At 40.8% G+C, this 27,894-nt stretch overlaps 1 protein-coding gene across 3 annotated transcripts; it reads right to left on the reverse strand.

Moving 5' to 3' along the window:
- On the reverse strand, positions 1 to 27,892 carry LOC108896263 (bcl-2-like protein 11). 3 transcript variants are annotated; one of them, XM_051076534.1, is made up of 5 exons: positions 27,290 to 27,892; positions 24,241 to 24,692; positions 18,391 to 18,515; positions 7,177 to 7,490; positions 4,925 to 5,065 (listed from the first exon to the last, which is right to left on the reverse strand). In XM_051076534.1, the coding sequence occupies exons 1-4, from the start codon at positions 27,400 to 27,402 to the stop codon at positions 7,272 to 7,274; spliced, it is 909 nt and encodes a 302-aa protein (XP_050932491.1). In that variant the 5' UTR covers positions 27,403 to 27,892; the 3' UTR covers positions 4,925 to 5,065; positions 7,177 to 7,271. The 3 variants fall into 3 exon arrangements, with proteins under 3 accessions (XP_018550814.1, XP_050932491.1, XP_050932492.1); XM_051076535.1 differs by lacking the exon at positions 27,290 to 27,892 and adding an exon at positions 25,719 to 27,275; XM_018695298.2 differs by lacking the exon at positions 7,177 to 7,490 and having other exon boundaries at positions 1 to 5,065; positions 27,290 to 27,872.
- Between the last annotated feature and the right edge of the window lie 2 nt (positions 27,893 to 27,894).

Below are 27,894 nucleotides of genomic sequence, written 5' to 3' on the forward strand. Positions count from 1 at the left end.
TCTCTCAAGCAGTTTAATGTAAAAAGATGTGAATGCTTTATTTACAGCAATTAAAAAGCATAATTACAATATTTTCAGTGTACGATAACAGTACATAAAAAAAAAAAAACATTGCTACAGTTGTACTGGGTCACTTGGAGTCGTTCAGATTAGTTTGTTTCTATTTCTGCACAAACAGGCTCCAACAGTTGCATTTCTGTACAGCATTTGCAGCGAAGCACATCACACCACAGTGTCTCTGGGCCCCCTATACTTCATATGTTTTAACTTTTGAACAATTCCAATGAAAACATAAGTATACATGTTTAGTTTTCCTGTCAAAAGATCATGAACTTTGAATGATTCTCCTGTTCCATTAATCTGAAAAGCTCAAACGAGTACAAATCTGCAGCACAATTTGCCAAAGAAGCTCCAGCAGCATCAATGCGAGCCAGTAAAACCCTGAATGTCGCGCAACTGTTTCTGCACTGTAGCACCTACAGAAGTTAGGCGGTGAATCAACACATTACCAGGTTTCCATATCAGTTTCAGAAGACCGTAATTCATCTTTCAGTTTCCTCCCTGCCATGCTCTTCTCTCACACTCCAGCTGTAATACAGTACTTCAAAATGAGGTCTTAGGTTTCACATGGCACAATATCACAAATCAACATGCAGTCACAGCGCTCTCAGTGTCACAGTGGAGGAGAAGCAAAGCAAGTAAATTTGGAGCACAGGAAGACAAGCGTGAGATGTTTGCATTTCCAAAAAATACATAGTACGTCACTAATGTGAAATGTCTTAGTTGTTTCTCTACCAGGAAAGGACTAGAAGGAGGAGGGAAAACAACTAGAAACAGAAAGTAGTGTGATACAGCATGGCTTGAAACTTTTACACTTTTAAGTGACTGAAAAATGAAAATTGGACAAACATAGCTTTACCCAGGGGCCGGTTTAAAAACCTTTTAATGGGGTGCAGTGGGACTGGGTATGATATAATAGTCACATTGTTCAGTGTAATAAATGAATTTCAGATAAACAACTTTAAATATTCTAATATGAAATAACATTAATAAATGGCTGCTATTTCTAACTCCACACATCTGACAGCCATGGACAGATTACGCAACAAACAGGTCCCTGAATGCAGGTATGTAAAATGCCTTCTACATATGAGCAAGACCCCCGGACACACAACTGTTTATGGTCATTTTGTGAGTCTTTTTGGTTGATCCAAATCTCTGTGGCCATTTTGTGTCTCTGTGTGGTCGTTTTGTGTCTCTTTGTAGTTGTTTGACTTGTTTCCAACAAGAAATGATGTGTGGCCAATCAGATTCTGGCCCTGCCCCTGGGTTTATGCACTGGTGCTGTAGTTTATTTGTGTACTTGTATACTAATCCATTGTTTACGACCGGCAACTTTCTGTGTGACTGTTGTTGAGTCAGAGGCGAATTAGTGTGAGGGATGTCTACATCTGTACAAAAGCAGGTTCTCGTGTCGAGTTTATCCATAGAAATGAATCACCCTTGTCTTCACCATGTCCATTATGTGCAGTAACAAATGTCAACAAGCTTCATTTACTGAGTAGACAACCTGACACTAATCTGGCACCTCAGTGTCGGAAGTTTGATGCTGAACAGCTGATTTAACCATTAAAACGTGCAGTTACACAGGTGACAGAGTTGCTGAAACGCGAGTTTAGGAATGATGAAAGCCAGGATCACATTTAATCTGTGATGGTGTTGACAGAACTGTGCAAACATCCAAGAGTGACTCAAACGTACTTTGGTTGAATCTGGTTATTGATTGTGTTACGACAAACTTCTGTTGCTGTTTTGGTGTTTGCTGTTCTTGTCTGGACAACCTCACAGGGAGAAACTAGCGATTAAATTCAACACATGTGACACAAATAACAACACAATATCTGCAATGTTGCTGACAGAGACTTTGATTTGAAACAGATGAACTCCCAACGAAGAGTAAAGCTTTAAATGCGTTAAGTGTGATTCCTGAAATTGAACTTATTCAGATCTCGGCCAAACTGCTTTCAAGGACTTTTCTGACACAGATTGATCTTGCCAAGCGTAGAGCAACAAATTACATCTCTAATTACATTTTTATTCCAGTCAGGCTGAAGCAGACACTCACTGCAGCTGATGTGATTTTGGTACCAAGCAAAATAAATTACAGGGTGGCACAGAAGTTGGTAATATTCACTTGTACCAGTTAAAACAGAACCCAGAAAATAATCAGTTTTGCACAAATCTCTTTGGTCAACATCCACCCTGCATCCCTGGACATTTAATATATAATGTTTGATGTTTAGTACTGTGTTGCTAGAAAAATGGCCAGAAATTATTCCTCCTCCAAGAAAGATGGCTTCAGTGATGAGGATTTACCGGTTGGTTTGGCAAATGTACATCTGGTCAGCATCCCTCGTGCTGAACATGTATGCACTCTTGGTAAAATAAGGTGCTTGGGTCACTTTTTTCCTTGCATAATTCTTGTTAAACACCCTGTCTTCAAATATTTCAAATTGTACAGATAACTAGAGACACAGACATATTCTACACTGCATCCTCCAAATAAGAGGAATATTTGTGCATACAAGAGAGCAGGCATTTCATATTTTGCATATAAGGTTTTCACACAGCTGTTTATCATCAGCTCTGGTTCAGTTTTAATCACCTATGACTGCTAACATGCATTTTAGTACTCATAAGCCAAGACCTAATAAATAAAAATAATTGCCAGAACTGATATGTACACAAAGATAAGAAAAAAGGTACTTAATCTGAAGCCTGTATCACCACTGTTTGCTGTTATTGTTAGGTAACCAGTCAGTAACAAAACCCTCTTTGACTCTGCATTATTCAGTGTTTGGTTTCTGTCCAGAAATCTCTCTCTGAGAGTGTTTAATGACCTGGCAGGCGTGAGGAGACTTGGCTGGGTCTGAATCACTGCACTAATAAACAGATAACATGACCTTGTCAACAAACCAATACATCACAGCTACAATGAGTCTGACTGCTAATGGTAAATATAGAGCCTGAAACAAAGAACATTGGAAGACAGTACTGATTGAAAACTTAAAGAAAAATGCTTTGAATATAATAATAATGTCAAACTACGGTTTGTAATGCAAAGGGATGAGTAAACACGACAGCAGAAAAGTACACTGTTTAACGGTTTAAATGATTGACATGATGTAATTATTAATTTTGTTCATCATCTTGCTCTTTTGAGTTTCACTCCACTAATTGGGCAGCTTAGTAACAAGTATTAAAATGTAATGTAACGTGCAAAATCTTTGTTTTAATGCTGAATACAACCACAGCAAAGAGGAAAATGAGGCCCCTTAATGCTTTTTTTACCGTCATTTTTTTAAAATGAATACGTATACACAGATTATATGTGGTGATAAATGTGATTCTGAAGTTTTTGGAAATATTTCAAGTTAGACTTTAGTGAGATGTGCGGGCAGTCATGTGCCTAGTGACTCTAGTGGTTACAGAAACACAGGCTTTTCTGTACAGAGGAAGACTGATATCAGTTACTCGAAGGTTGGTACAGTATCATCTTACTAGTATCAGTGGGTATTTTTTAAACATAAAACAATAGAGAGGGTAAAATCTGTCTGGGCAGGTTCAGTTTACACATGAACAGGTCATACAGTCTATTGTGTACCAACTGCTGTTTAATAGGATGACAAGAAATTTCTCTATTTTTTTTTCCTGATTTACTAAAATCTGCAAATTTTGTGCATCTACTTAAAGTACCATTGAGGGAATAATAATCTGGGTTACAGATTACCTGATTATATATTTGTGGTAGGAGGAAAATTTGAGCCAGGTTATTAAAATATGACACGGAACAAAATGACACTTTATCATTAATCCAGATTATGGTAAACTGTATTTGAACTGGATTCATTTTTAGGGAAAGCTGGGTAAGCTTAACATTGACTGTGCTGATATTTTCAAGGAGTTAAGATGCTGAGGACCACAGCACATATTTCATTACTCATCTCACCTCTCTCTGCAATATTGATCTAGTCTGAATGGGGTTGTAGAGGTCAGCAAAATACACCATGACATGGCATTTGCTGATCTCTTTACTCAAGACCTCATTTAGTTGGCCACTCAAATTATCAGGACACATTACATTTCTGTGGCTGAAAACGCTGATGTACAGTTGACCCTTATTAACTTATGAAGCAGGCATAACAAGATGTGGTATTTCATGGTAGAAAAAGGTTAAATGGCACAGTATTTTAGGAACATTGTGTGGAAAAAATGTTGGATAAAAATGCTAGCTTTGGCCCAGCTGGTTCCCACACAGGCCATGAGTCTGTTGCATGCTGGATCCTATTGTGACAGGAGTGCAAGATCATTTTTCTCTGCCCAGATCTTTTGAGGGAGAAGATTGGGGAAGAGTTCTTAAACTGGATCGACATACTTTAACAACCCTGGGTCTGCAGAGTTGATCACCCAAGGAACTCATAAGCTCTGTACAATAAAAACATCTTAAAAGAAGCTAAAAAAGTAAAAAGGAAACTGTACAAGGCACATTTGAATTTCCATAGGCATACTCAGGTGGCATACTCAGGTGACATGACAACCCCTGTGCTGGAAAGGAGTGCAATGTTCTGGCTCTTTGGTAGCATCGCAAAGGCTCAGAGACCATGAAGGAAAAACACAGGTGCAAAAACAAAAATACAGGCATTTTAGAGTTCCTTAACAAATAATCTCCATCAAAATTAAGACAAACAGAGTCCAAAGTCTCTATCTCTCTTTGGGAAAGAGAAGGATGGAGAGTTAAAATTAGGTCCCCCAAAACAAAAAGAAGATTCAAGATGTGATAGATCCAATGACACATATACATTATTTAAGAAAAATGCTACGTCTGCTGGGTTTCCCAACTCTAGACCTGAGCGTGGTCCTGGTTGTTCATACCGCCTTGCAAGTAGATTATCCGTCCAATCACAAGGAGCAGGATGCCCACACACAACAGCACGGTGGGCTCCTGGTGGATGTGCGGCAGCTGCTGCTGAGGGATCACAACTGGTCTATGTCCACCTGCCACCCCCTGGAACAAAAAGAAGACAGAGACAGTTTTACAGAGAGAAATATGTAGCAAAGCCCTTCTTCAACCAGGAAAAGACTGGGTTGAAACATGACTGGAAGAATTGACATAGACATAGTCCAGCAGTAAGGATAATGATCTCAGGGGAGGTTGATGGGTAAAGACAAGAATTTTCAACTATGATGATTTGGATTCAGTGGACTGTCAACTGCCATCTTAGTTACTGTTTCTGGGGGTGATTTGTTTTAAAACAAGAACCCTGAAATATTGCAGCTTGATGGTTACACACACACACACACACACATATATACATGATATTTGGCTTAAAGACTGAGGCTAACTGAGGTTATTCTATTCTATTCTAACGTGTGTCCACACAAACAATCAGCATCCTTGACGATTCCTGTAGGTTCTAGAAACAGCATTGTTCTTGTATTGCAGTGTAGAGCTCAACAGTCTGAGTATTATCTTTCATTCACCACCATGTTTACCTATGTAGCTTATGTAGTCAGACACCCAGAAGCAATGTTCCCTCTAAGCTGCACACCTGCGCAATCGCGCACTGCTCCCGCTTTCTCCGTGCACAGCAAAATTATGTAGCGCATAAAATTACAGTGTGCAACAGTGTGCACGTCTGATGTTGCTCACAGTGGTCCAAGGAATTCTCAGGGAGTTTGTGTGTATGCTCAGACACATGAAAAATTAGGGGGAACATTGCCCAGGAGGTGTCATAGTGTACGAGAAAAAAGACTTTTAGGTTGAGGACTAAATGATACAGGTGGCCAATGTAACAATATTTTGGATAATGACTTTGACAGGGGTGGCTGGATAGGAAACTAAAGTATTTATGTGGTTAATGAAACTTTGTCAGTTCTCAAACTCAACCACCGACCATTTCATGCAAGAAAAGGTGAGAACAGCATACACAGTTCATGGAGTTATTCATGTCAAAATGAATCACTTTAGCATTAGCTTTTGCATAGCATTTTCTCAATTCACAAAATGTTCCATGTGTGTTGTAACATACATCAAATGTTCAAGTAAACACTCAGGTGTTACAGAGGGATCCCTTGATGATTTAAAATCAAAGGGACACACACACACACATACTGTATGTTTACATCCACAGGAAGCAGGTAAGTACAGTTTCCAACATCCTGCCACAACTCTTTTTATTCTCTGCATCTCCAGGTGTGATGTCCTTATGTCAGTGTGTGAATGAATGCATACGTGCAGTGTGGTGAGTTTATGTGTGTGGTGTTTTCCTATAGGTTGAATTTGACTGAAGGCTTCCGATCTTTACTTTAATCACATTTCCAGAGTGTTACAGCATCTACATGCATAAAAAAAGATTAAATTGTTCGGTTTAAAACACGGTGTTACTGTGACCACCCTTAACTCAGAGGATAGCATTCTCAGTATTGTTTAGAGACCCTGCTAGTCCAAGGGGCCACAAATGCTAATGTGGGTGAAATACAGTTTAACATCTTGATATAGAGGAAAATATCACAGGAAAATAAAAATTCTTTAATGAAAGGTGTTGGATTACACACACACACACACACACACACACATATATATATATATATATATATATATATAAGAGAAGATCCTCCATTTCCTATAATGCAACTGTCAAATATTTGATGACTCAAGTTTATAGACTTCAGAAACCTCCACCCACAGCTGTAGAAGACTGTATTCATAGACTGTGTGTCCCTTTGAAAATCAGCTAACTATTTCATATAGTTTATGAAGTACTATATGACTATATGACATATACAATCACTTAACTTTGAATAAGGTCAAATGATTGACAAAGAAGAGAAACAACACTGGGTCTAGCTACACATTAATGGATTAAGGATGAAACTTTCCCCAGATTTTTCAACCTCTGATGGGTGTTTAAGACCAGTGGCTCAATTTACAGAAAGCTGAAGCAGGTCAAGGCGAGTCTGGCTTGATTCACACTGTATTGTGCAAGATCACGTTAGAAAAAAATCTAACAAAGTCACAGAATCCTGGCTAACCCATCCTGAGCAGTCTTCAGATATCTCTTCCATAAAACATTTCACTGTTGTCAAGTAAACAATTGAGTTAATAAGTGAAATCACCTCCTGTGGCTTTGGTTTGGACTCTAATAGTTCCCGACATTGTATGCCTCGACTGTCTTTCCTGTCTCTTGCTATTTCCAACACCACTCCACCAGTCATTCCAACAAAATTGGCATGCCGTTGACTGAAACAGGTGTTTTCTTTTCTGCTCTCTGCCCCTGCAGTCGACAGCCCTGAGCCTTGGCCTCGGCCCATCGCTTCAGCACCAGCAGCTTCTGCCCCGTCAGCAGAAGAGAAAGGACATTTCCCCTGGGTGGACGCTCACTGGGAAGCTTGGCCCCCGAAGAAAACACTCTCCAAAAATAACAAGGTTTCTGTTGTTGAGGAAAGGTGGAAAGGTGGGTGGAGATCTTCACAATGAATGAAAAAAGTATCTGGTAACTTCTCTAATAATAGTAAGGGAAACTTCAAAGACAAAAGACTTTGCTAATATTTTGAGGCCAACATATTTTTTTTTTATAACATATTTTCTCCATCAGCTCCAGTTCAAACCTGTTAGGAGTAAAACACAGGATTCACTGAGAACTGTTCTCATTAAATTAATGAACTTGTAGTAAAAGCACAAGAATAGCTCCAATTGGCCAACAGTAGAGGGCTGTGGCTGAACTGTATAGCTCTCAGCTGAGAAATCTTGGAGCTGTGTAAATGTGAAGCTGAACTCTGCTTAAAAACATCCATCCTCAGCTGCTGTTTGCTCTAAAACTTTAAAAAGGAAACCAAACACTGACTGAAGCGTTTACAAGAATAACTAAGGCATTTACAAGCGTAAGAATCATTTTTCCACTGGAAGATGGATGTCCTGTTTTGGCATGAAGCCCTTCAAATACGGCCTGGCCGGATAAACTGTGTGATGCCATCCAGATATTGACTGGCATAGAATAAGTCTTTTGCCCCAGGGCGAAACTGTACTCTGAAAAACAGGATCTTTATGGACGAGTGAGAGAGAGAGGAATATCAAAGCTGTGTGGTTTGATTCGAAAAGCGAGCCAAAAGCCACAGAAACCTCTAATGCCAGAGAAGGAAACAGGTGAGGGGAAGACTAGTTAACCCTGTGATGAATCACGATCTGCTTCTAATTCTGCTTCTGACTATCACCAAGTGAAACAAACAGGTCAGAGATGACCAAAGAACTGCCACAATACTGATTTGACTATTGAGACTTGACTCTTACTTCCTGCACAGAACCATATCGGCTAAGGCTGATAGATTCATGGACTCATTGAGAAAGAAACCCACTGTAGAAAAGGCAGAAAGATTACTCACTGTAAATCCACAACAGCTAAAAATAGATTGTAATACAAGGCATCTAGGGTCTCCCATTCACATATATAGACTCAAACACTGGAGGTACACAGGATGCCATTCATGGTCAATGGAACCTTTTAATGACATCCTGGTAATGACCAGGTTACTCAAGACTCAAACATAGCCCAGAAGTGCAAATGGTACTGGGAAAGGTAATAAAAGGTGCACAAAGGATGCATAAGCAACAACAAGACAACTTATCACCTGCATTTTGATTCCCCTCAATATGGAAGCACAGTTTGTTAATACCTCTACTCAACTATGTAAGAGTGCTTCAAAAAAAGTGAAAGAAAAGCTGACTCTGTTGATGCTGACGCTGGAGTCTGTTTAAACATCAGGTAAGTTTAAACAATCGCCCTAACAGTCCCAAACGCATCTAGCTAGCTACCTGGTAGGCTAAATGAACTGGAATTTTCTTACCACACAGTATTTTGGCTATACCAATCATGGATATATTTTTTAGCTATGCTAGTGGTTGGTTCAACACTTTGAAATTTCAAATATCTCTCTGCCATGAAATTTTTTGACATTGATGTTCCCCTCAGGATTTACTGTACTTTGGCAATCCTTATCTTTTCAGGTCAAAATTTCAATTTGTCCAATACTGGCTAATGACCAAATACCTGCAAAGCTAGCGATATCCCTGTCGGCTTCAGGTGTATTTTTTGTACTGTTAAAATTATACAACTAAAACATTATAACATTAGTGTATCTGCTAAACATAAGCATGTTAGCATTGCCATTGTGAGCATGTTAGCATGCTGACATTAGCATCTGGTTTGAAGCTGCACAGCATCTAAACACAGCATCGTAGTGCTGTTATGATGCAGACTCTTCATCTTGTTTTCGTTACTGGTTAGAGGATTAAATTAAATCCACAATGACAAAAGAAAACTGGACTGTATATTTCTGAAAAAAAGGCACAAATCTCCATCACATCCACATCTGGAAAAACACTTTATTCTGACAAGACATGATAGTTTTTTTCTCGTATGACTTTTTTTCCCCAGTAATCATCACCTTATGAACTTCCTAACTTTAAATCAACATTTGAGCAGACACCAGTGTAGGAAGTAGCTCTAAGTGCAGGAGAGACTCCTTTCTCTGCAGCTTATACCAAGCATTGATTTCCCTGAATGTCATCACGGGACTGTTGTATTTGGCAGTGAAGTGAAAACTCTTCAAACATTGAGTTTTGGGGATTTGGTTTCATCTCTGCAACCTGAACTTCTGCCATTATCATAAATCAAGGCTCATGTGGGTGTAGAAGAAGTGAATACCCATGAATTCAGCCTCCTCTTTTATTTGGCAGCTCCACAGTTTGTTGTTTGACATCACTGATTAGAGTTTCACCTTTGAGTTGCCTTGGCTTTTCAACTGAAGAGCAACTTTTGTAAAAGCAGCAGAGGGTTGCAATTTTCTTGTTGTGGAAATGGTGAGATTATTGTTATTAATGTTAATTTGCTTACAGCAGCGATTTACCATACTGCACATTAGAGGGTAGTCTCTGGAAAACAGACACAAGGTTTGTGGTTTTATACTGGCAGAGTTTCTGTGCTCTTTCCTCACCTCATGAACTGCTGTAATAATCTGACTATCAAGATGGTTTACAGTTTGAAGAGTGAGGGAAATTTGGCAAGTACACAAGTCTCAAGACACAAAGCAAACTTTGTGTCTGAAAGCTTGTTTCACCATTACATGTTTGATTTGTTGATCTATTTATGTCTAGATACCTGACTATATAAACAAGAGAGGAGACAGTCAATCATTTTAAAAATCTTTTTAAAACAATTAAAGCTACATCATCCCTATTACACAGTCTGAGAAACTCTACTTGAACAACTGGGATTCACAGTGCTTGAGCAATGCACCTGTTTATATCCTTCAACATTGTATCCTGCTCAGTTGTCACTTACTATATTTACTGTCACTTACTATATTTTACATCTACCGCTAATGAAAGTGCAGGACAGACTGTCAATGACAACATAACAGGAGGATGTGGTGTACATGGGAGGAGCTGAGACTTGACGTATGTGGTTTATGTGATGTGATGTATTTACATCATTTACATCTGACCAGCATCTGTATGCAGCATATCAAACCAGGTCGGATCAGATTGTGAGTGATCAGATCATTGTCATTACATTTACACCTTTATGAATGTACACCTTAAACTGTGTTAGATGAGGGAATTGAAAGCACTCTTATGTTTACATGTTAGGTATGAAGCTTGGTCCTGAAGGATTAGCGTAGCTTAGCTTATCTTAAGATAAAGACTGGAAGCAGAGGAAAACAACTAGCCTCATTCTGTCCCCATGGTCCTGCTCAACACCCACTGCTTAAATTATTATTAGTAGTCTTATTATTAGTCTTATCATTATTACTATTGCTATTATTATTATCTCTCTCTCAACCTAACAGGTTGTGACAGATGAAAGTCCACCTATAGCCCGGTTATGTTCAATTTTTTCCTTGCCTATGTTGCCAAGTAGCTTGGTCATAGGGGCATAATGGGTCTCTGTAAATGATTTATGATTTTATAAAGAGTACGGTCTATTGCCTGCTCTACATGAAAACTACCCTGAGACTTTTGTTATGATTGGAGTTATGCAAATAAAATTGACTTGACTTGGCTCAAAATGTAAAAAAAATAGCTACCAGCACCAGCAAAACTCATGAATTAACATGTTGACTCTTATACAAACAGTAATGTCAAAAAAAAAACAACAACAAAAAAAAAAAAAACTTACAGTAAGCCAAGTGTTCAGGGGATACAAATAATTGCCTGTGATTAAAAACACCATGCAGACAATATAGGGCTGGTCTGTTATTTGGGTGATTGGTTGAATTTCACAGTCAGGATAAGAGGTATGATTTCCACTGCAATCAGAAGCAGATGTTCTCCTCTGCTGAGTCTGACGTGAAGCCAAAACCAGTTTCACCAAACGCTCTTGATTTTCAACCTTATACCTAGGGAGAAATTACACACACACTCTTACCTCAAATAACCCCTTTCACTATCTGAGAATAGAAAACCTGCTGCCACAAATCATTTTCCTACTGTCACTGCAACTCTGCAGGCTTCTAACAAGTAGTTCATCTTGTGTACACACACACACACGCACTATCATGTACAGTACATGTACAGTGACATGTACTTACACACACACACACACACACACACACACACACACACACACACACACACAGTAGTGCTACTGTGATGCAAAGGGAGAACAGACTGAAAGACCTGCAAAAAATGTAAGTCAGAGCACCAATGAAGGAACCACACAGTCATTCAGTCATCCAAACAAGATGATACAACTTGTGTACAACATCTGCCGACCTACTTTAAAGGATAATGCTGATTGCATATTTTATCCCATTTACTACAGATTGTAGACAAAGCAGCAAAGCAAACCAGAGGACGAAATAAGTAAAAATGGATGAGTGATTTTTTTTTCAGCTTTGTGCATTAAGCTAGGTTCATAGTCAAGGGTGTGCGAACTTCCCACCAGCTCTTGAATGCACCATCTGGGAGACTTTTCAGATTAATTTACGTAGCAACAACAATGAAAAAAATTACCTATCTCAAATTTAAAGCTAAGAAGTTAATAAAAAAGCAGTGGATATCTGGACAGGAGAAAGTCCGGATAGCATTGGAGTCCTTTGAAAAATGGAAGACAGTAATGTAGAATATATGTGATTGGTAGAAAGGTCTATAACACTGGTGTATACAGCAAAAATATCAACATGAGTCTGTGATATTCAGGAAAACCTGGAAAATCAATGCACAAAATCAGACAAATGACAAAAAAGTGCCTATCCCATTCTATTTGGCTTTGGAAACTGCTAGTGATTCTGCCTTCAGACTTTGGGGAAAGACACATCTCTGGTGCAGGGGATTCAAACTTCTCATCTTGCTCTCCCTTCTTGTCTCTTTCTTCTCACAGTGGAAACATTGAGTCAGCCCGTTCCAAAAAGCTCATGTGATTTTGTTTGGTTACCACAACTTACTATGCTGCATCTCAAAAATAGCTCTCTGAACAAGGGTACACTTACAAGCACCAAACTAGTACACACACACACACACACACACACTGATACAATGATTATTTTTCTATGCTTCTCACTCTTACCATTTCTCCACTTCTTAGTAACACTATGCAAATCTCCCCAAACAGTGTAATTTCAGCATCCACACACAGGAGCTGCATTGATGATGTTGTGGTTTTAAATCTGACTGATGACCTCAATCACATGTCATGTCTATTACTAACTCCTGTTGTTAGTTAACCCTTCTATTCTTTTTCCACAAACATAGTAGCTTGTTGTCTGACACTGAAACAACACAACAGAAGCTTTTCTGTCAGGCAGTTATTTCATCACAACTAAAGGTCTTCCTCATTTAACCAAGACGAGAAACCAGCTGACTAACAAATGCAATCTGTGCTGTATACTGTACTCTTCATCACCATTGCCATCAATGTTTGACATTATGACTCAGGATTTTAAACTTTTATGTGTGTGTGTGTGTGTGTGTGTGTGTGTGTGTGTGTGTGTGTGTGTGTGTCCAGTCAAAACTGTTAAAACTGAAACTATCTGAGTGAATATTTGAGTAGAGTGTTCATTGTTGGAGTTTGTGCAACATGAAGGCATCATCATTCTCAGAAAGGAAAGAAATGTAGTGATGCTGAAATAAAAACTTCCCTCACTTACTGAATACTGTCCTAGTATCTTTTAACAAGGCATAAAATGTCCTATTACTTCAGTAGACTGGAGAAGAAATATGTGTTCAAATTCCCAAAACAATCCAGAACAAGCATTCAACAACAACAACAACAATCCTTAAGCTAGCAGGCTATAAACAAGCAAGCACTACAACAAATCAGTTTAGTTCCGCATTTCACTGCTGGAAAAGACAGTGCTCTCTTAACTTAAATGGTTAAACAAGGGTTAAAAATATTGTCTTTCTCCCGCTCTTTGTCTTTCACGCACTCTCAATCACACACAAACAAAAACACAAGAAGCCAGCCAGTGACACCCGACTGGTCCACAATGTTCCTCAGGGTTATTTCTGTCTTCAGGACAAAGGGTTTTTACCTCCTACTGAAAGATGACAGAGTGTGTGTTGGAGTTTGTTTGAGTGTGTGTCTGTGTTTGATTGTGTTTGTATTTGTGTGTGTGTGTGTGTGTGTGTGTGTGTGTATGTGTGTGTGTGTTTTGGCAGGATAATTAGACCTTGTGCTTTGCTCTCTGAGAGTCCTTTAACCACAGGGCTGAGCCATAATGAATCTACACTGTCACGGACACTAGACTGTCACACCACACACACACACTAACACAGATGCAAACACTAACATGGATGCAAACACATACACACACGCACTGTACTGAGCACGTTTACAGATGTTTGAAAACAAACACACACATATAACCACGCACATATTGTGTATATGTTTAACTGAGAGAGAGAGGTTGGATTAAATGAGGACAAAGGAGAGAGAGTCAGTGTGGGAGAAGAGTACCACTGAAAAACAATTACTCATCATTACACTGGTGATTATACACCGCTGTACATATTTTCCTGACAATTAATCACTTCAAAATAGCTTCTATGCAAAAGTATTTTTAAAAAGGTTTTGCCGGTTTCTCAGAGAATAAAATGAACTGAACCACCTGTGTGATTGTGTGTAAATGTAACTCAGATACTATGAGTCATTTTACAGCCTGAAGTGATACAGCTCTGCCCCTTGGCCGACGCCTTCAGCTAATGACACGGAATAAAGCTCTTTTGTCAACAGTGGTAACACTCTGGCAGCTCAGTATTTAACATTTATACCATGAACAGTTAGTGATGATGTGAGAACTTGTCATAATGTGTTAAAATATCTCCCTAAACCTTTTATTACAACATCACCATGTTCATATTTTTCTTAACCAGTTCACAGAAGCAATTATTCATTCAGTTTTACATTCATCTCCATGTTCCGCTGGGCTTATTAAACAACTGCGAGGATATCCACATTGTTGTTGTTGGTGACTACATTTCTTTTTTGTGCAGAAGTTTTCTCAAGCCTGTAGGCCAGAGGTTTCCAACCTGGGGGCTGGGACCCCCAAAACAATTGTAAGTGTATATGGATGGAGGAATGTAATTAGTTTTGCAGGTAGTTGGATAAACCAAAGTATTGGATAATTTAAGTTCTGCCCTAGACTGAAAGTTAAGGAGTGACCGCAGTGATTACAATTCCTCCTGAGGGGAACATGAATGTTTGTACCAAATTTCATGGGAATCCATCCAATGGATATTGAAACAAATATCATTCTCATGGTGGCACTACAGGAAAAGTTAAACAAAGATGACGAAAGTCATTAGGATTCATCCTCTGGGCACTATGAATGTGTGGACTAAATTTCACGGTAATCCATCCAATAGTTGTCAAAACATTTAGGTAAAAAGCAAATATGTGTAGAAGAAATGTCAGGGGAACACCAAGATCAGTAGGATTCATCCTCTGTGGATCATGAATGTCTCTCTCCAAAATTGCCATTTTTTCTTGTGAATTACTAAACTCCACCTCCAAAATGTGTTTAAAATAAAGTATGAGAAAGAAAAATAACTCCTTGGTTGACCTGCCTACAACTGGTATGACTACACTGCTGAATCACTGCTCTAGGATCCAGATGGAGGTGTCTGGGGCAGCCGCACTGGGTGCTTGAATCACCCCAAATTCACCCCAGGGCCAGATATGATTCATGATGATTAAACTATCCTGCTGGGCCTGTTTGACAGCGTGAGGTTCATGGCATGGTTAAGAACTTCTTGAAATTTCCTTTTGCTCAAAAACTTTCTCAAGTTCCTCTAAGATCTTTCACCACTCCAATTCAAGTTGGGAGATACTGTACAATCGCTCCAGGACATAATCCCTCCCTGGATTCCCACCAGTTAACACAGCTGTGTTCAACCACTGCTGGGAACTAAGCACAGATCTCTGACGTGGTGTCCAAGTGTTTTACTCCTGTATCTATAACCGTATGTTTATTTTGCGCAGTCACCGTTAGAAGGGGATTAATGATGATCATTCAATCTTAACTGAATGTTCAAGTTCAGGTTTGTCTCACCAACAAATAATTCTCCGCTGTCTTGTGCTGATGATTAAGTGCCCGACTAAAATCTGAGAAACCTGAAAAACATCTTGTGTTACTGTAGTTATGAAACCATATGAAACCATGCATGAGCACATGTCCAAAGCAACACCAACACCTGGTTAGAGAACAGGGAACAAGCCTTCACCTTCCTCTTTTCTCTGCCTCCTCATTGTTCTGCAGAATGAACAAACACACATGCACACGCTTTCTGGATTAGTCTGTACCCAAGTTCACAGAGAGCTTGCCACTAAGACACACACACACGCACTTCTCTTTCTCTTTCTGTCTTGTGTGATGAGGTGCTGAGTCACAGCCTCGACTCATCACGTTCTCACATATTTCTCCAGCCTTCCTCTGTTTTCCCTCCTTGCATGACTCGTTGACACATTTTGCAACCAGCTCGTGGGATTTTCCATATACATGGACTGAGTTCAATTCTTCCTGATGTCAGTGACTCTGCTGTCAGACAGTCAACTCCTGATTTCTCTGACTTTTGTTTATTATTTGGTTAAATGTTCAGGGAGGATGTTGATGGTATGTTTGATCATGCAGAAGGTGGATAAATAAAGCAACTGATCAAAATGAAAACCTGAATGATGGATGCGTAACCCAGCTGTTAATGACTGGTTTGTGAGCAATGTGATGACTGCTGGAACCATAAGTGCACTCAACATCCCCTCAGGGGTTTCAGGGATTTTTCGTTAAGGATGTATATATATATTTTTGAGGGGGGATGCAGAAGTAGGAAGGCTTAAAGGGCTAATTGTCTTCCTGTTTCATGCTTATTAGCAACTAGAAGGTTAAACACAACGGGATAAGCACATTTCAGACCTATCATACTTCTCAGCTGGAGTGTTAAGCCCATCGTGCCATGTGTTTCATGTCGTAGATTTATAGCTATTAAGCTTTTGACGCTGAGGGAGCATTTTAAGCTCTTCACTGGGATATAGCAGACCTGCCATGCTTTTTCTTGACTTTTATTTTCTGATCTATTTCTCTGATGAGATTAAAGTGAACTCAACCAAGCGCTGACTTTTTTTTTTTTTTCCCTCTTCCTCTCTGGCTTCCCAAAGCTCCAGTCAGCTCTTTGATAGTGGAGTAAATAAAACTGTGATGATGCAACATGCAGAAATGTTGCCAAGGAAACACAAGCCAAGAGGAAATGAACTCTTATTGCAGCTACGCAACTTTACAACACACTCTGACTGACTGATGGGTAAACTGCAGCATTCATGGGATTTATATTCCCTGGAGTAATGTCATTACCTCTTCAGTAAGGCAATAGTCAGACTACTGTAACTGTCACTTCACGTCATAAACAGAACTGATTAACTGAGCTGGATAACTCATTCATCTTTCTCTGAAATGTGCTTTTTATTTTAAGTACACACAAAATTAACAAAATTCAAATCACTGTTTCAATATGGAGCTGCATGGACAGAAAAATAAAGAAACATTTTTGAGTCGCAATGAAATGCAGCTAAGTTATGTTTCCATTCAGCGTTTCTCGCTACATTGCGGGTTTCTTTGAGGTCTAACAAATACATTTTCCTCTGCATTAAACATTTGCTTTTCGTACCAAGTTAATATCCATATTTGGTATCTAGTTGCATTTCTGCACTTCCTTGCATGCTATCGCCACCAACAGTTGATAAGCAGAACAGTGTTAACTACTGGCAGGAATGTGTATCATATTGTGCACAAAAAAGGTAAAAACAATGCTCCATAGTGCTACTAGTGGTTAAAAACTGCCATTGCACCTTAAAATATAAAACTGTTTTTACTCTGTCTCCATCTTTGAATTGCTTCAAATAGAGAAAATGGAAAGGAAATGATTGGCATTTCCTGTCTAATTAGCACAGCAAGAACACCACGTAACTCTCATCTGCCATTAAAGAGCCAGCATTCACAGACACCACCACGTTCATCAGTACCACAGTCAGCTAGCCAAGAAATAATCAGCTAAACTGCTGCTACCGAGGCTGAGCAAATAAGCTCGACTTTTATAATGTGACTAGTCAATGGGCTTCTCTGGGTTTCACCACATTTAAACACCCAATTTGTACCACTAAGTTTTGTTTTTGTTTCTTTCCCACTGCTGGAAACTGGCTGAAGGCTTTGTAGAGGAGAATGTCTCAATGCCTCCACCTTCTGCTCCTCCACTGTTGAGGGGCTTTTTTTTGTATCATATGGCTGTTTTCTTGTTTTTTGTTTTTGGGGTTTTTAACTGCAGTGGTTACCGTGGCATCTGGATTTTCTGCAGCTCCAGGCTGTCTGCTCGGTTATTTTCTGATCAAAAGTTATTTAGTTTTTCTCACCCCGAGCGCAGTGGAAATAACCAGCTGGTCACAGGCTCCCTCAGATCACCCATGGCGGTATTTAAGGGGCATTTTTGTCCTGGGCCCCTTTTCTTTTATTTCTTGCTCTGCTGAGCCTGTTGCTCATTTTCAGCAACATCCTGCCTCGCATTCACAGAGTTAAACAGCTGCTGTCTTGACTTGATTTTGGCTTTGTTTTGACTCCAGTGCTGCAGCGCTTTGCTAAACACTGAATCACCAATCAAGAGAACTTTTTAAAAGCCTTGTGCTAATAATAACTTTTAAAGCGAGGCAGGTTTATTTATATGAAATCAAAGTGCTTGGCAAAAGCCTTATACCAATAATAACTGCCCATAATACCTCAACCCCCCCTCCCACACACACACACACACACACAAACACACACACACACACACACACAGTGCCTGTGATGACTAACCCTTAACAGAAGGAGTCTGTTGAAATCGTCCCCAATGCGTCGGAGCTCTTGTCCGATTACTGCCTCCGTCTGCATGTCCCCTGCTGCGTTGCGTTGCTGTGTGCTAGAGGGGTTGGGAGAGCTTCCTACAAAAGAGAAGAAAAAAATAGGGCGACATTGCTGATGTGATCACACAAGCACTTACTCTAATGTATGTATTGTATGTTGCAAACTTGGGTAATCATATCTCAAAGGTACATAAGTTACATGGAGCCTGTAGCTTTATGCGTGGTTGGAGGTTTAGCCATGAAAACTGTGAAACTTCAGCACCAAGACATTTGAAACATGACTGGTAATATTAACAGAAACCAGAGAGGGACCAGACTGTGTGGATGAATACAGAGCTGCATACATTGTTCCTCAATGGCAGTGCATTCATTGCAACGTATCAGTGCACACATCACATGAAAATAAGGCCACATGGCATCACCAGAACAGCAGTTAAGATGGTGGCCACAACATCAAAATCACCACACAGCCTAACTGAACTCCTGTGACAAACAGTAAAGACATGTGACAGAAAAGCAGACAAGACTATAACATCAACCTTGACATGTGATTTTTACATGTGATAATTACATGTGATGTTCAAGTCCATCTTCCCCACCGACACATGAACACAGTGCACTGGTTACAAAAATGCATGTCCAGATTGCGAGAAAAATCCTATCACCTGTAACATTTTGAGGAAAATGACATTACAAACAGACAAAAGAAAAAACACAACCAGACAAGCAGAGTGTGATTCAGACAGTGGGTGGTTCACAGTATCACAGCAGAGACTTTTTTTAAGTTTTGGCCCAGTTGAGTTTATTTGATGTTAGAAAAGATGCACACTCACAATGATCTTCATTCATGTAGGTGAGATTAAAAAACAACAAAACACACACAAAACCTAACATATCCTTATATTCTTATGTTTACTGTGACAAGTATCATCTGGTTTTGTTGTTACAGGTTAGATAGAGGAAAAGAGAGCAAAGCGTTAAAAAAAAAAAAATGTGCATGTGTCTCACTGGGAACATCACAAATATATAGAGAAATACTACTGTACCGGCTGACCGGGTGAGCGAACGTCTGTGTGTGTGTGTGTGTGTTTTTGTGGTTAATCTGTTATATTTTCAGTCTGAACTACAGCATGACTATGAAAGGCTCTGACCTCTTACCGATCTCCGCTTATGACTCATGCACACTGTTATGAAACCCAGACTTAATATTTCTCACATCCTCCGATATTGAAGATGCCAATAGAGCAAAGAGGCTGCGTTCCAATCAATCCGTCACTGCTGACTACACCAATAACATCCATGAGGGTGTTGACGGTGGGAGACACGGGCATGACAGCAGAGCAAACCCAGGACTACACAAACCACTGCAGCCTATACCGCCTTTATGTATAACCTATGAGCTATGACTAATTTGTCATAGCTCATAGGTTATACATAAAGGCAGGTTAGTGCATATTATGCTATCAGGCGACAGTGATGCCATTTGTACACTGGAGACACTGAATAATACAGGAGAGAATTGGGTCTGAACCCATGCTCATATTTAGCTATTTCCTGACTGGTATGAACACAATAGAAGTTCTCAGATGAATCAGTCTTGCATACGTTACTGGACACTTGGTTGTACCAATTTGCTAGACTGAGTTTTTCCTCTCAGAATAGTTTAAAGTAAATTATCCCTTTGACACCCTTCCCACTTTTAGGAGTTGTCTGCCTGAACTATTACTGACTGATATAAACTGACTGTTCTTGATCATTGGATCCTTGTTCTGCACTGCTGGACAGTCAGGCTGCTTTGACATGACAATATAGACATTCAAGTTGTATACTTTGTCATGTATTGCACATGGATTCTTTCTCATTTCCCTTGAAAATGTCCACAGTAACCGAAGAGACGAGAGTCTAACACCACTCATATATAACGTGTTCATAGTCATGGTTTTATTGTACTAGCAGATTCAGAAAGTTCTGTGTACTTCTAACTTCCCTGAACTGGTGTACCATAACCTAGTGACAACCGCTGAGGCTCACAATCTGTGGTTTGCTAACAATGAGAGGCAGGCAGTTGAAAGGCAAAGAGCTAGAGAGACACTGAATTTTCTCCTTTTAACAGTGTTGCTCCAGAAGACACAAATCTTCAGTTGAAAGGAGTCTTGATTTACACTTAATACATAATGAATTAGAAAAACTTAAGAAAGGCAATAATTAGTCAGCTTTGTGCAGCCTATTAACCCAGATTTCTGTCTAAAAGTTTATTTGTTAGATTGAAGCCAAAGGCAGAATCTGTCTCTGTGCAACCAGCCCCCGAGGTTCTGTCATAATTAAACCGAGTGAACACAAATCAAATGAAGACAAAAAAATGCTTCAAAGTCGACTAGTTTCCACTCTGGCTGACAAGACCGAAGAAACCTGACTGTGCTGTACTGTAGGTGTGATCTTCCTGCTGCAGGAGGAGGAAGTGTTGTGATAGGAGCTGTAATCGCACTGTCAAACGCGCGACGACAACAAGATGATAAACTGATCCTCCTTAAGCTTCGCCGCTCTGTCTAATGCACAGACCGACCAGCATTCTTGATAACTGAGACTTATTTGCGTTGAAGACCATGTAAGATATTTTGCACCAGTGTGTGTGTGTTTATCTCCTATCTGTTCTATCTGATGGACATAGAGAACTGAATAAGAGGCCAAGGGTTTCTGTCTGCATCTTACAAAAGACCTGCAGGCCTATTTTGACTGCTACACACACGCGCACACACACACACAGAGGCCTATTTTGATTGGCATACTTAATGAATGACACGTACACACACGTGCATGCTGGACTGTTTTGACTGCTATCTTGTCTGTCTGGCTGCAGTGAAAAAGAATAAAAGAGACAAAAAGCAATCAGTAAAGCTAATCACTGCTATTATAAAAAGCAGAATCGCAGAGGTTACAATACACAGAGGCTTACGGAAGTTTTCTGTTAGCCTCAGGAGATTGCTTCTTTTACTAACAAAACACCACTATCCTTGAAAAAAAATAAAAATAAATGCACATATATATGGTGGGGTTAAAGCTGAGGTCACTGCAGTATAGTATATTTCGGCATCTGAAATGACTCTGAGGAAGACAAATTAGTAAAATTTTATCAGGATGAGAGAACAATATTATTATATAGTGGATGTATTTTAGTCATCTGCTGCTCAAACACTGTGAGGGGATTCACTCTGTTGCTTGTTTGTGTTTTTTTTTTCTTCTTCTTCTTGCCAAATCTCAGCTTCACGTTGCAGTTTTGTTTGTTACCAAGCAACGGGATAGGCAACTTTAGCCGTCAGCGTCATAGCTAAAAGCAGGAGTCTTTCTTTTAAAAGTTGTCCTTATAATAAACAAGTCCACTGGGGCGCTATTTTAAAATACTGTTGCTGGAGGTGACAGACTTGCATGTCTTGTTCTGTTTTTTTTTTTTTTGTTATTGAAATAAACACCACAGATAAAAACAGGATCAGGGCTGTGAGAAGTGATGAATGTCCGACAAACACTTTGGTGGCTCCAGCAATACAAGCTCATACCTTGATTTTATGTTGTATTTTTTAATGAAATGTGGGAATTAAAGTGGAGCGAGTAAGTGAACAAGTGGACTTACTGTTCAATTGACACTTACAACTCCTTAAAGGGGAAGTGCGCTGATTTTACACATCAAAGTCTATTTAGAGATCTTGGAGAGTACAACTGCATGTGTGGGAAAAAGTTGTATAAAGCCAGAATCTGATTAACTGCCTCAAATGAGTCACTTTTCAGATGGATCTGAAGACAACAAGTTTGAAAATGAAAAAATCTGAGAGTGTTTGGTTAAGGCTGGTTTATACCTCGACGCAGAGTCTAGGAAAACGTCCCACACCATTGTGAGCACTGATACTTGTGCCCTGGTGTGTCTGTGTCGCTGCCAAAATGCTCAGCCGGCAGTGGGGTTTCTATGTGTCGAGTTTCTTTGTGTACTTCAAACAATGGCGACTGAAACTGAGCGGATCATGTTGGGAATTGGAGCACATACATGTTGAACTACAGTTACTTTTGCTGATATTACTGCAACACAGAAAAGAGAAAGGACCTCAGAGTTGAAGGTGTGTAAGGTGTGTGCAGGAGGAGCACTGGGGTGTCAACTGAGGTAGGAGGAAATGCGACGCTACCAAGAGGAGGACACACTGTTTTTGAAATACTGACAAATTCTGACATGGCAGTTATGAAAATGTCTGTGTAATTTTCTTCTTTTTTTTCCATTTAACTGTGATGACACACAAAAACCTCACACCCTTGGGCGTGGCCCTTTTACTTTAGCCAGAAGTCAGGACCCTTCTTCCTTCTTGTAAATCTGATTCAGCAGGATTCCGCGACTCTGAGGCAGCGATCCAACATCAGCAGGTCTAACAAAGCCCGCTAATGTTGCTTCATAAAGTGTCATTGTGTGACTGTTTGTCTCCAAGAGACCAAATGTCTGCACATAAAAAAGTGAGGAAGAAGATAGATAATGACTTCATTAAGGGGTTAATGTAAGATTAGGACTTGGGTGTAGGGTTAAAACTGTGAATGTAATTGTAAGAGTTAAAGTTAAGATAAGGTTTTCAAAACCCCCCACCCATATGTATTAGACATCACTCTCTGTACAAATAAGTAAAGAAATATGACAGTAGGCTTGTGTGTTTGGTTTGAATGTATCCTGTGGGGTTTGGGAAGGTTTGACACACTCAGAGGCAGCAGACGTTACTCAACAGGAAGCAGAGTAATACTACAATGGAATGAAAACATGGGAATCAGCAGAAATGGGTTTGGCAGCACTGAGGAATCATTTTCGAGTAGTTCAGTGTTTTAGAGCTGCAGGTTTCAGCCTGAAATCGTTGGATTTCCCTCTGAGGGCCAATGAAGCGAGGTGTGCTGGGTATTAGTCAATAAATCAGAATGTGAAAACAAACACGAGACTGACTAAGTCATCTGAGAGAGTAGCAAAATACTACAGAGTAGTGGAACAAAGTCTGTCTTCCCTCATGACTAAGATCTACTGGGAGAAAATGTGGAGTGCAAAAACATCCTGAGTATGTTTTTGTTCACCTTTTGAATATCATTGTTATAACACTCACCACCACCACCACCACCACCACCCGCCCAAACCCCAAAAATCTTTGATAGAGGAAGCTACAGGGAGCATGTGTGGGGCTCCTATCTGGTTTCATATTTTTTGCTGCACACCCACACAGCAGCAGCAACAGCAGCTAAACTTCACAGTGAAAAAGTCAGAGCAGCTTGTACAGGCTGATTCAGGCCAGTAACTTTCACACACCACACATGGTTTTTAATATAGTCTCAGGGGGAGTGCATTCATGTTCTGAGACACTTGGAGACCTACACTTCAAACTGCAGTTTACCCCCCTTTTAAAACTGGTTCTGGGTGATGAACATTAGTACTGGGAGGCTTATTTCAGGCATGATTAAAAGTTGTTATCAGTTTTTTTAAAAGCATAATTGATTAGAATTAACTGGATGTTTTATCACAAACAACAGCAACGAGACAAAGAAAGTGTTTTTTTTTAAACGTGCAAACACGGACACTCCAATGATGGCAAGTTGTGTCCTTGTTGTCTTTTCGAAAATGTATCAGATTTCTATATAAATTAATGTTATTATATATATGAGTTAATTCGCCGCTTTATTTGTCTCTCCAGAAGTTCTCAGAGGACTTTGTGATGAGAAACTTCAGCCTACTCCACCTGCGTGTATGCAGAGTATTGGCGATTAACCATCAGTTATTATGCAAAGTGCCTGTGCTCACCGTGCAGCTGCTGCGTCCCCGGTCCTCTGCCGTGCGCCTCGGTCATGCGCTGCAAGAAGTGTTTCATCACCTGGCTGGTGGGGCTCGGAGTCTGCGTGGCTCTGTCAGCCGTCGCTGGCCTCGGGGAGAGCGGGGAGCTCGGCAGCGACTCGCCGTCGAAGGAGAAATATCCACTGGAGGAGCGGCGAGGGTAGCTGAATATAGACCTCTTCTGAAACACGCCTAGGCTGTCGAGAGGGGAGATGGCTTTGGTTCTGCACCGGGGCGGCGAGTCCGCCAGCTCTCCTCCTCCGGTGGAGCCGCGGTGGCCAAAGCTCCGCTCGCCGCCGCCGCCGCCGTCGTTCGAACGGGACGTTTGCGCCGAGGCTCCAGCGGCACCGTCGACGTGTGGATCTCCTCCGCTCTCCTCTCTTGCCGTTACTTCGGTCGAGCCATCGGACTGGTTTGGTGGTCTGTTGGATGAACAGAGCGGCACCGTCAGCCTGGGCTTTCATCACTCTGCCCAAACAGCCTACAGCCTCACGTCTCCGCTGAATGTGCAGCTGCAGCTGGCTATGTGGCAGCGCGGTGCTGCGTCAGGACTGGACCTCGTAGATTCACGTTTTTTTTTCCTCTAGAACTTCGGGATTTCTGTGACTTAAATCTGATTTATTTCACAGGGAATCGCGGTGACAGGCGCGCCCACGCGCACATAATTTTTTCAGTAACAGCGGACGTGCCAACGGTAAACTATCCGATAGCTTTGTCTTTTATGAAACTTAACCATATTCCAGCTCACTTCCCAACGCAGTTGATACCCACAGAAGCGCGTGGAGTTGTGTAGTGAGTGTTTGACTATTATGCGCAGTGAATGTGTTCCTGTTCAGACGGCAGCCCAGGCTTCCTGTCCAAACTGGCCGCCCAGTGCGTCTCCATTGTTTGACAGAAGTCGCTGATTGCAGCAGATCTTTGTTTGACTTGTGGGGAAAAAATAATCAGGCGCGAAGGAAGCGGCTGGAGTAACATCAACTGCGTCACATACTGACAGCCTGAAAGAAATCCGTCTCAACAGACCTGGGTCAGTCTGGGAATCTCAGTTTTAATGAAATCAACCGAAGCAACTTTTCATTTTGAGCGCACATCTCTGCTTATTAACAGCTGATGATGGCTTTACTGAATCATGGTAAATATGTGCAGATATTACCTTTGTAAAGTCACTTTGTTTGAAAACACCGATTCACATTGAAACAAAAATCTTACAGCTTTGTCATTTTCTGCTTAAACCACCGAATATCAGACTCTCAACGTGACATCCAGATTAGGGGACTTTAAAAATGATATTTTGCTGCTGCGCTTCCTGTTTGTCCAGACTAAACTACAGCTTCCTCAGCGCACGGATTCCCAGCGGCAACGACCTACTTATGTGCCAAAATGACCTACAATTATAACCAACTGGTTTTCAGCACCGAGCCCGCGTGTACCGACAAACACTTACGCACCTTTGGAGTGAATGTTCATCCTTTTGCTTTTTACGCATTTTTACGCACGGGGCAACAGCGATAACAACCGCGCTTTAACTGGACCCGAAGACTGCCCTCCAGTCATAAAGAAATGTAAACTTTCCCTGTGGGTTTCGGTGCAGGTCCGAGCGCTACGGGGGAGAGATATTACGCGTGTCAGGCGGCACGTAGAGAAATGGCACCAAAATGTACCGGCGTCCAACTCGCCGAGAGGGAAAAGCAAAAGGGAGGGAAGGGGAAAGGAAGTCCACAAAGCCAGCGCCAGAAAAGTACCAAACAAGGCGTTTGATCGGGTGTCACGGCGTTAAATGTTTAACGAGATCCGTCCAGCAGCACGTCTGCACCGTCACTGTGCTAAAATGAAGAGGCAGGCTGCAGTTTCTGACTCCGTGGGCGACGAAAGAACAGCCTAGTCTCACCAGAAAAAACCCTGACAATTCAGATAACACGATAAGGTTTCACTTTACTATTTAGACAAAGATATTATAAATAATGCTCCAGCTGTCACATGGACTATGCGTGCCTCCTGTATTGTGATCTCTATATTTGTTCTTCAAAACCCCAATGGTGCTTGTGCGCCTCCCGCAGGACACAGCGCACACTTGTGGAGCCTCTTTAACTGGTAATAAAGTGGCAAAATTAGGCTAACCATTACATTCCAGTAATTGTCCATTAACACCAAGCATTAATACCAGAAGTGTGACAGGTGAACTTGCCTGAATGAGTCTTAAAAATCTCACCCATGTCCTGAAATGGGGAGGTAAATTAAAAGGCGGGTGAACTCTGTGAACTCGATCATAACAAGGCAAAAGGCTTCTGATAGAGGGGCAAAAAAGAGCCACTCTGTTACAGGGAAAACATCACGTCGTCCTGTAAGAGATGTACAGTGCATGGCGCCTGACAAAAGAAACTGCACTACCACGCTATGCAGAAAATAAAATGCAGTTTACCCGCTGCACTCCCTATAGACGAGAAGCGATCTGCACCGACATACACAGCTCGTCATTTAAGCCCAGCGCAGCCTTTATCCCGGGTAAAGTGCCGTCTCCGCTCGGTTAAGGGGTTATGAGGTTAATAAAAGGAAGCCGGTGTGCCGCGTTGCCAAACATACCGGCAAAGTCAGAGGGGCAGTGTAAAACGCACTAACATGCTCCTAAAATCTCTCCGGATATAAAAGAATAAACCGCCACAAAGTAGGAAAAGGTTGCTTTAAACTCTGACTGGAGGATTAGAGGAATGTTTACAGGAAAGGAAAGCGCTGCACAGTCGATCTAATTCGGTTTAAGTCAGCTTTTACGCGTGACAAACGCTCTAAGGTGGCATTTCACGGTAGAAGAAAGCATTTACAATATCACAGCATATCAGATAATTACCTGTATTTTTAAAAAAGACACTGGCATTAAACATTACGCAGGAATAACTACGGCTGTTTGCAGCGTGAAAGCTGACATGCCGGTGCGCACAGTGGGAAACTGGATTTTTGGTAAAAGTACACTCGCACACACGCGCACACACACCATACACCTCTGCTCCCCTCTGTCCAAACTCACCTGGACGGAGGTTGCATGTCAGTGGCGCGACATAACCGCTGGCTCCGAGAATAACACGATGTCAAGCTGTCTGTGATATATTTATATGTACATATACATATATATATATACATACATATATGTCAAAATAATATTAATGCAAGTCCAAATAGGATCCACTGGTCCAAAGCAAGAAAAAAAAATTAACTTCCAAAAGTAGAACATAAAAGTCAAAAGTGTAATAAATCCCAGAGTTTCTGCTGAACTACTCCGCCTCGTCCGTGTGGAAACCTCTTGTACCAAAGGAGGTAAACACACTTCAGCGAGCTCTTTTGTCTGCCCCTCAGAGGGTTTCCTTCCTCCCTCCCTGCCTGTCTCTACACTACAGTAGGTACCGTCTGTGTTAATGCTGATATGGGCGCTCCTCCTCCCAAAACTGATCCACCTACTGCTGGGTGGGGTCTGACTCTGACTCTTCTCTTCTCTTCTGTCGGTGTGCGTCTGCCCCCTGTCTTTCACACGGGACTCAACTGGATTTAAACACTGCAGTGACTGATACCCAAAGAATAAAAGGTGATCGAAACATAAGTAGAGGAAATATTTCAATAAAAAAGCAGCTGCTGTTA

Source organism: Lates calcarifer, linkage group LG16_LG22 (genome assembly GCF_001640805.2).
Source record: "Lates calcarifer isolate ASB-BC8 linkage group LG16_LG22, TLL_Latcal_v3, whole genome shotgun sequence".
NCBI lineage: Eukaryota > Metazoa > Chordata > Actinopteri > Centropomidae > Lates > Lates calcarifer.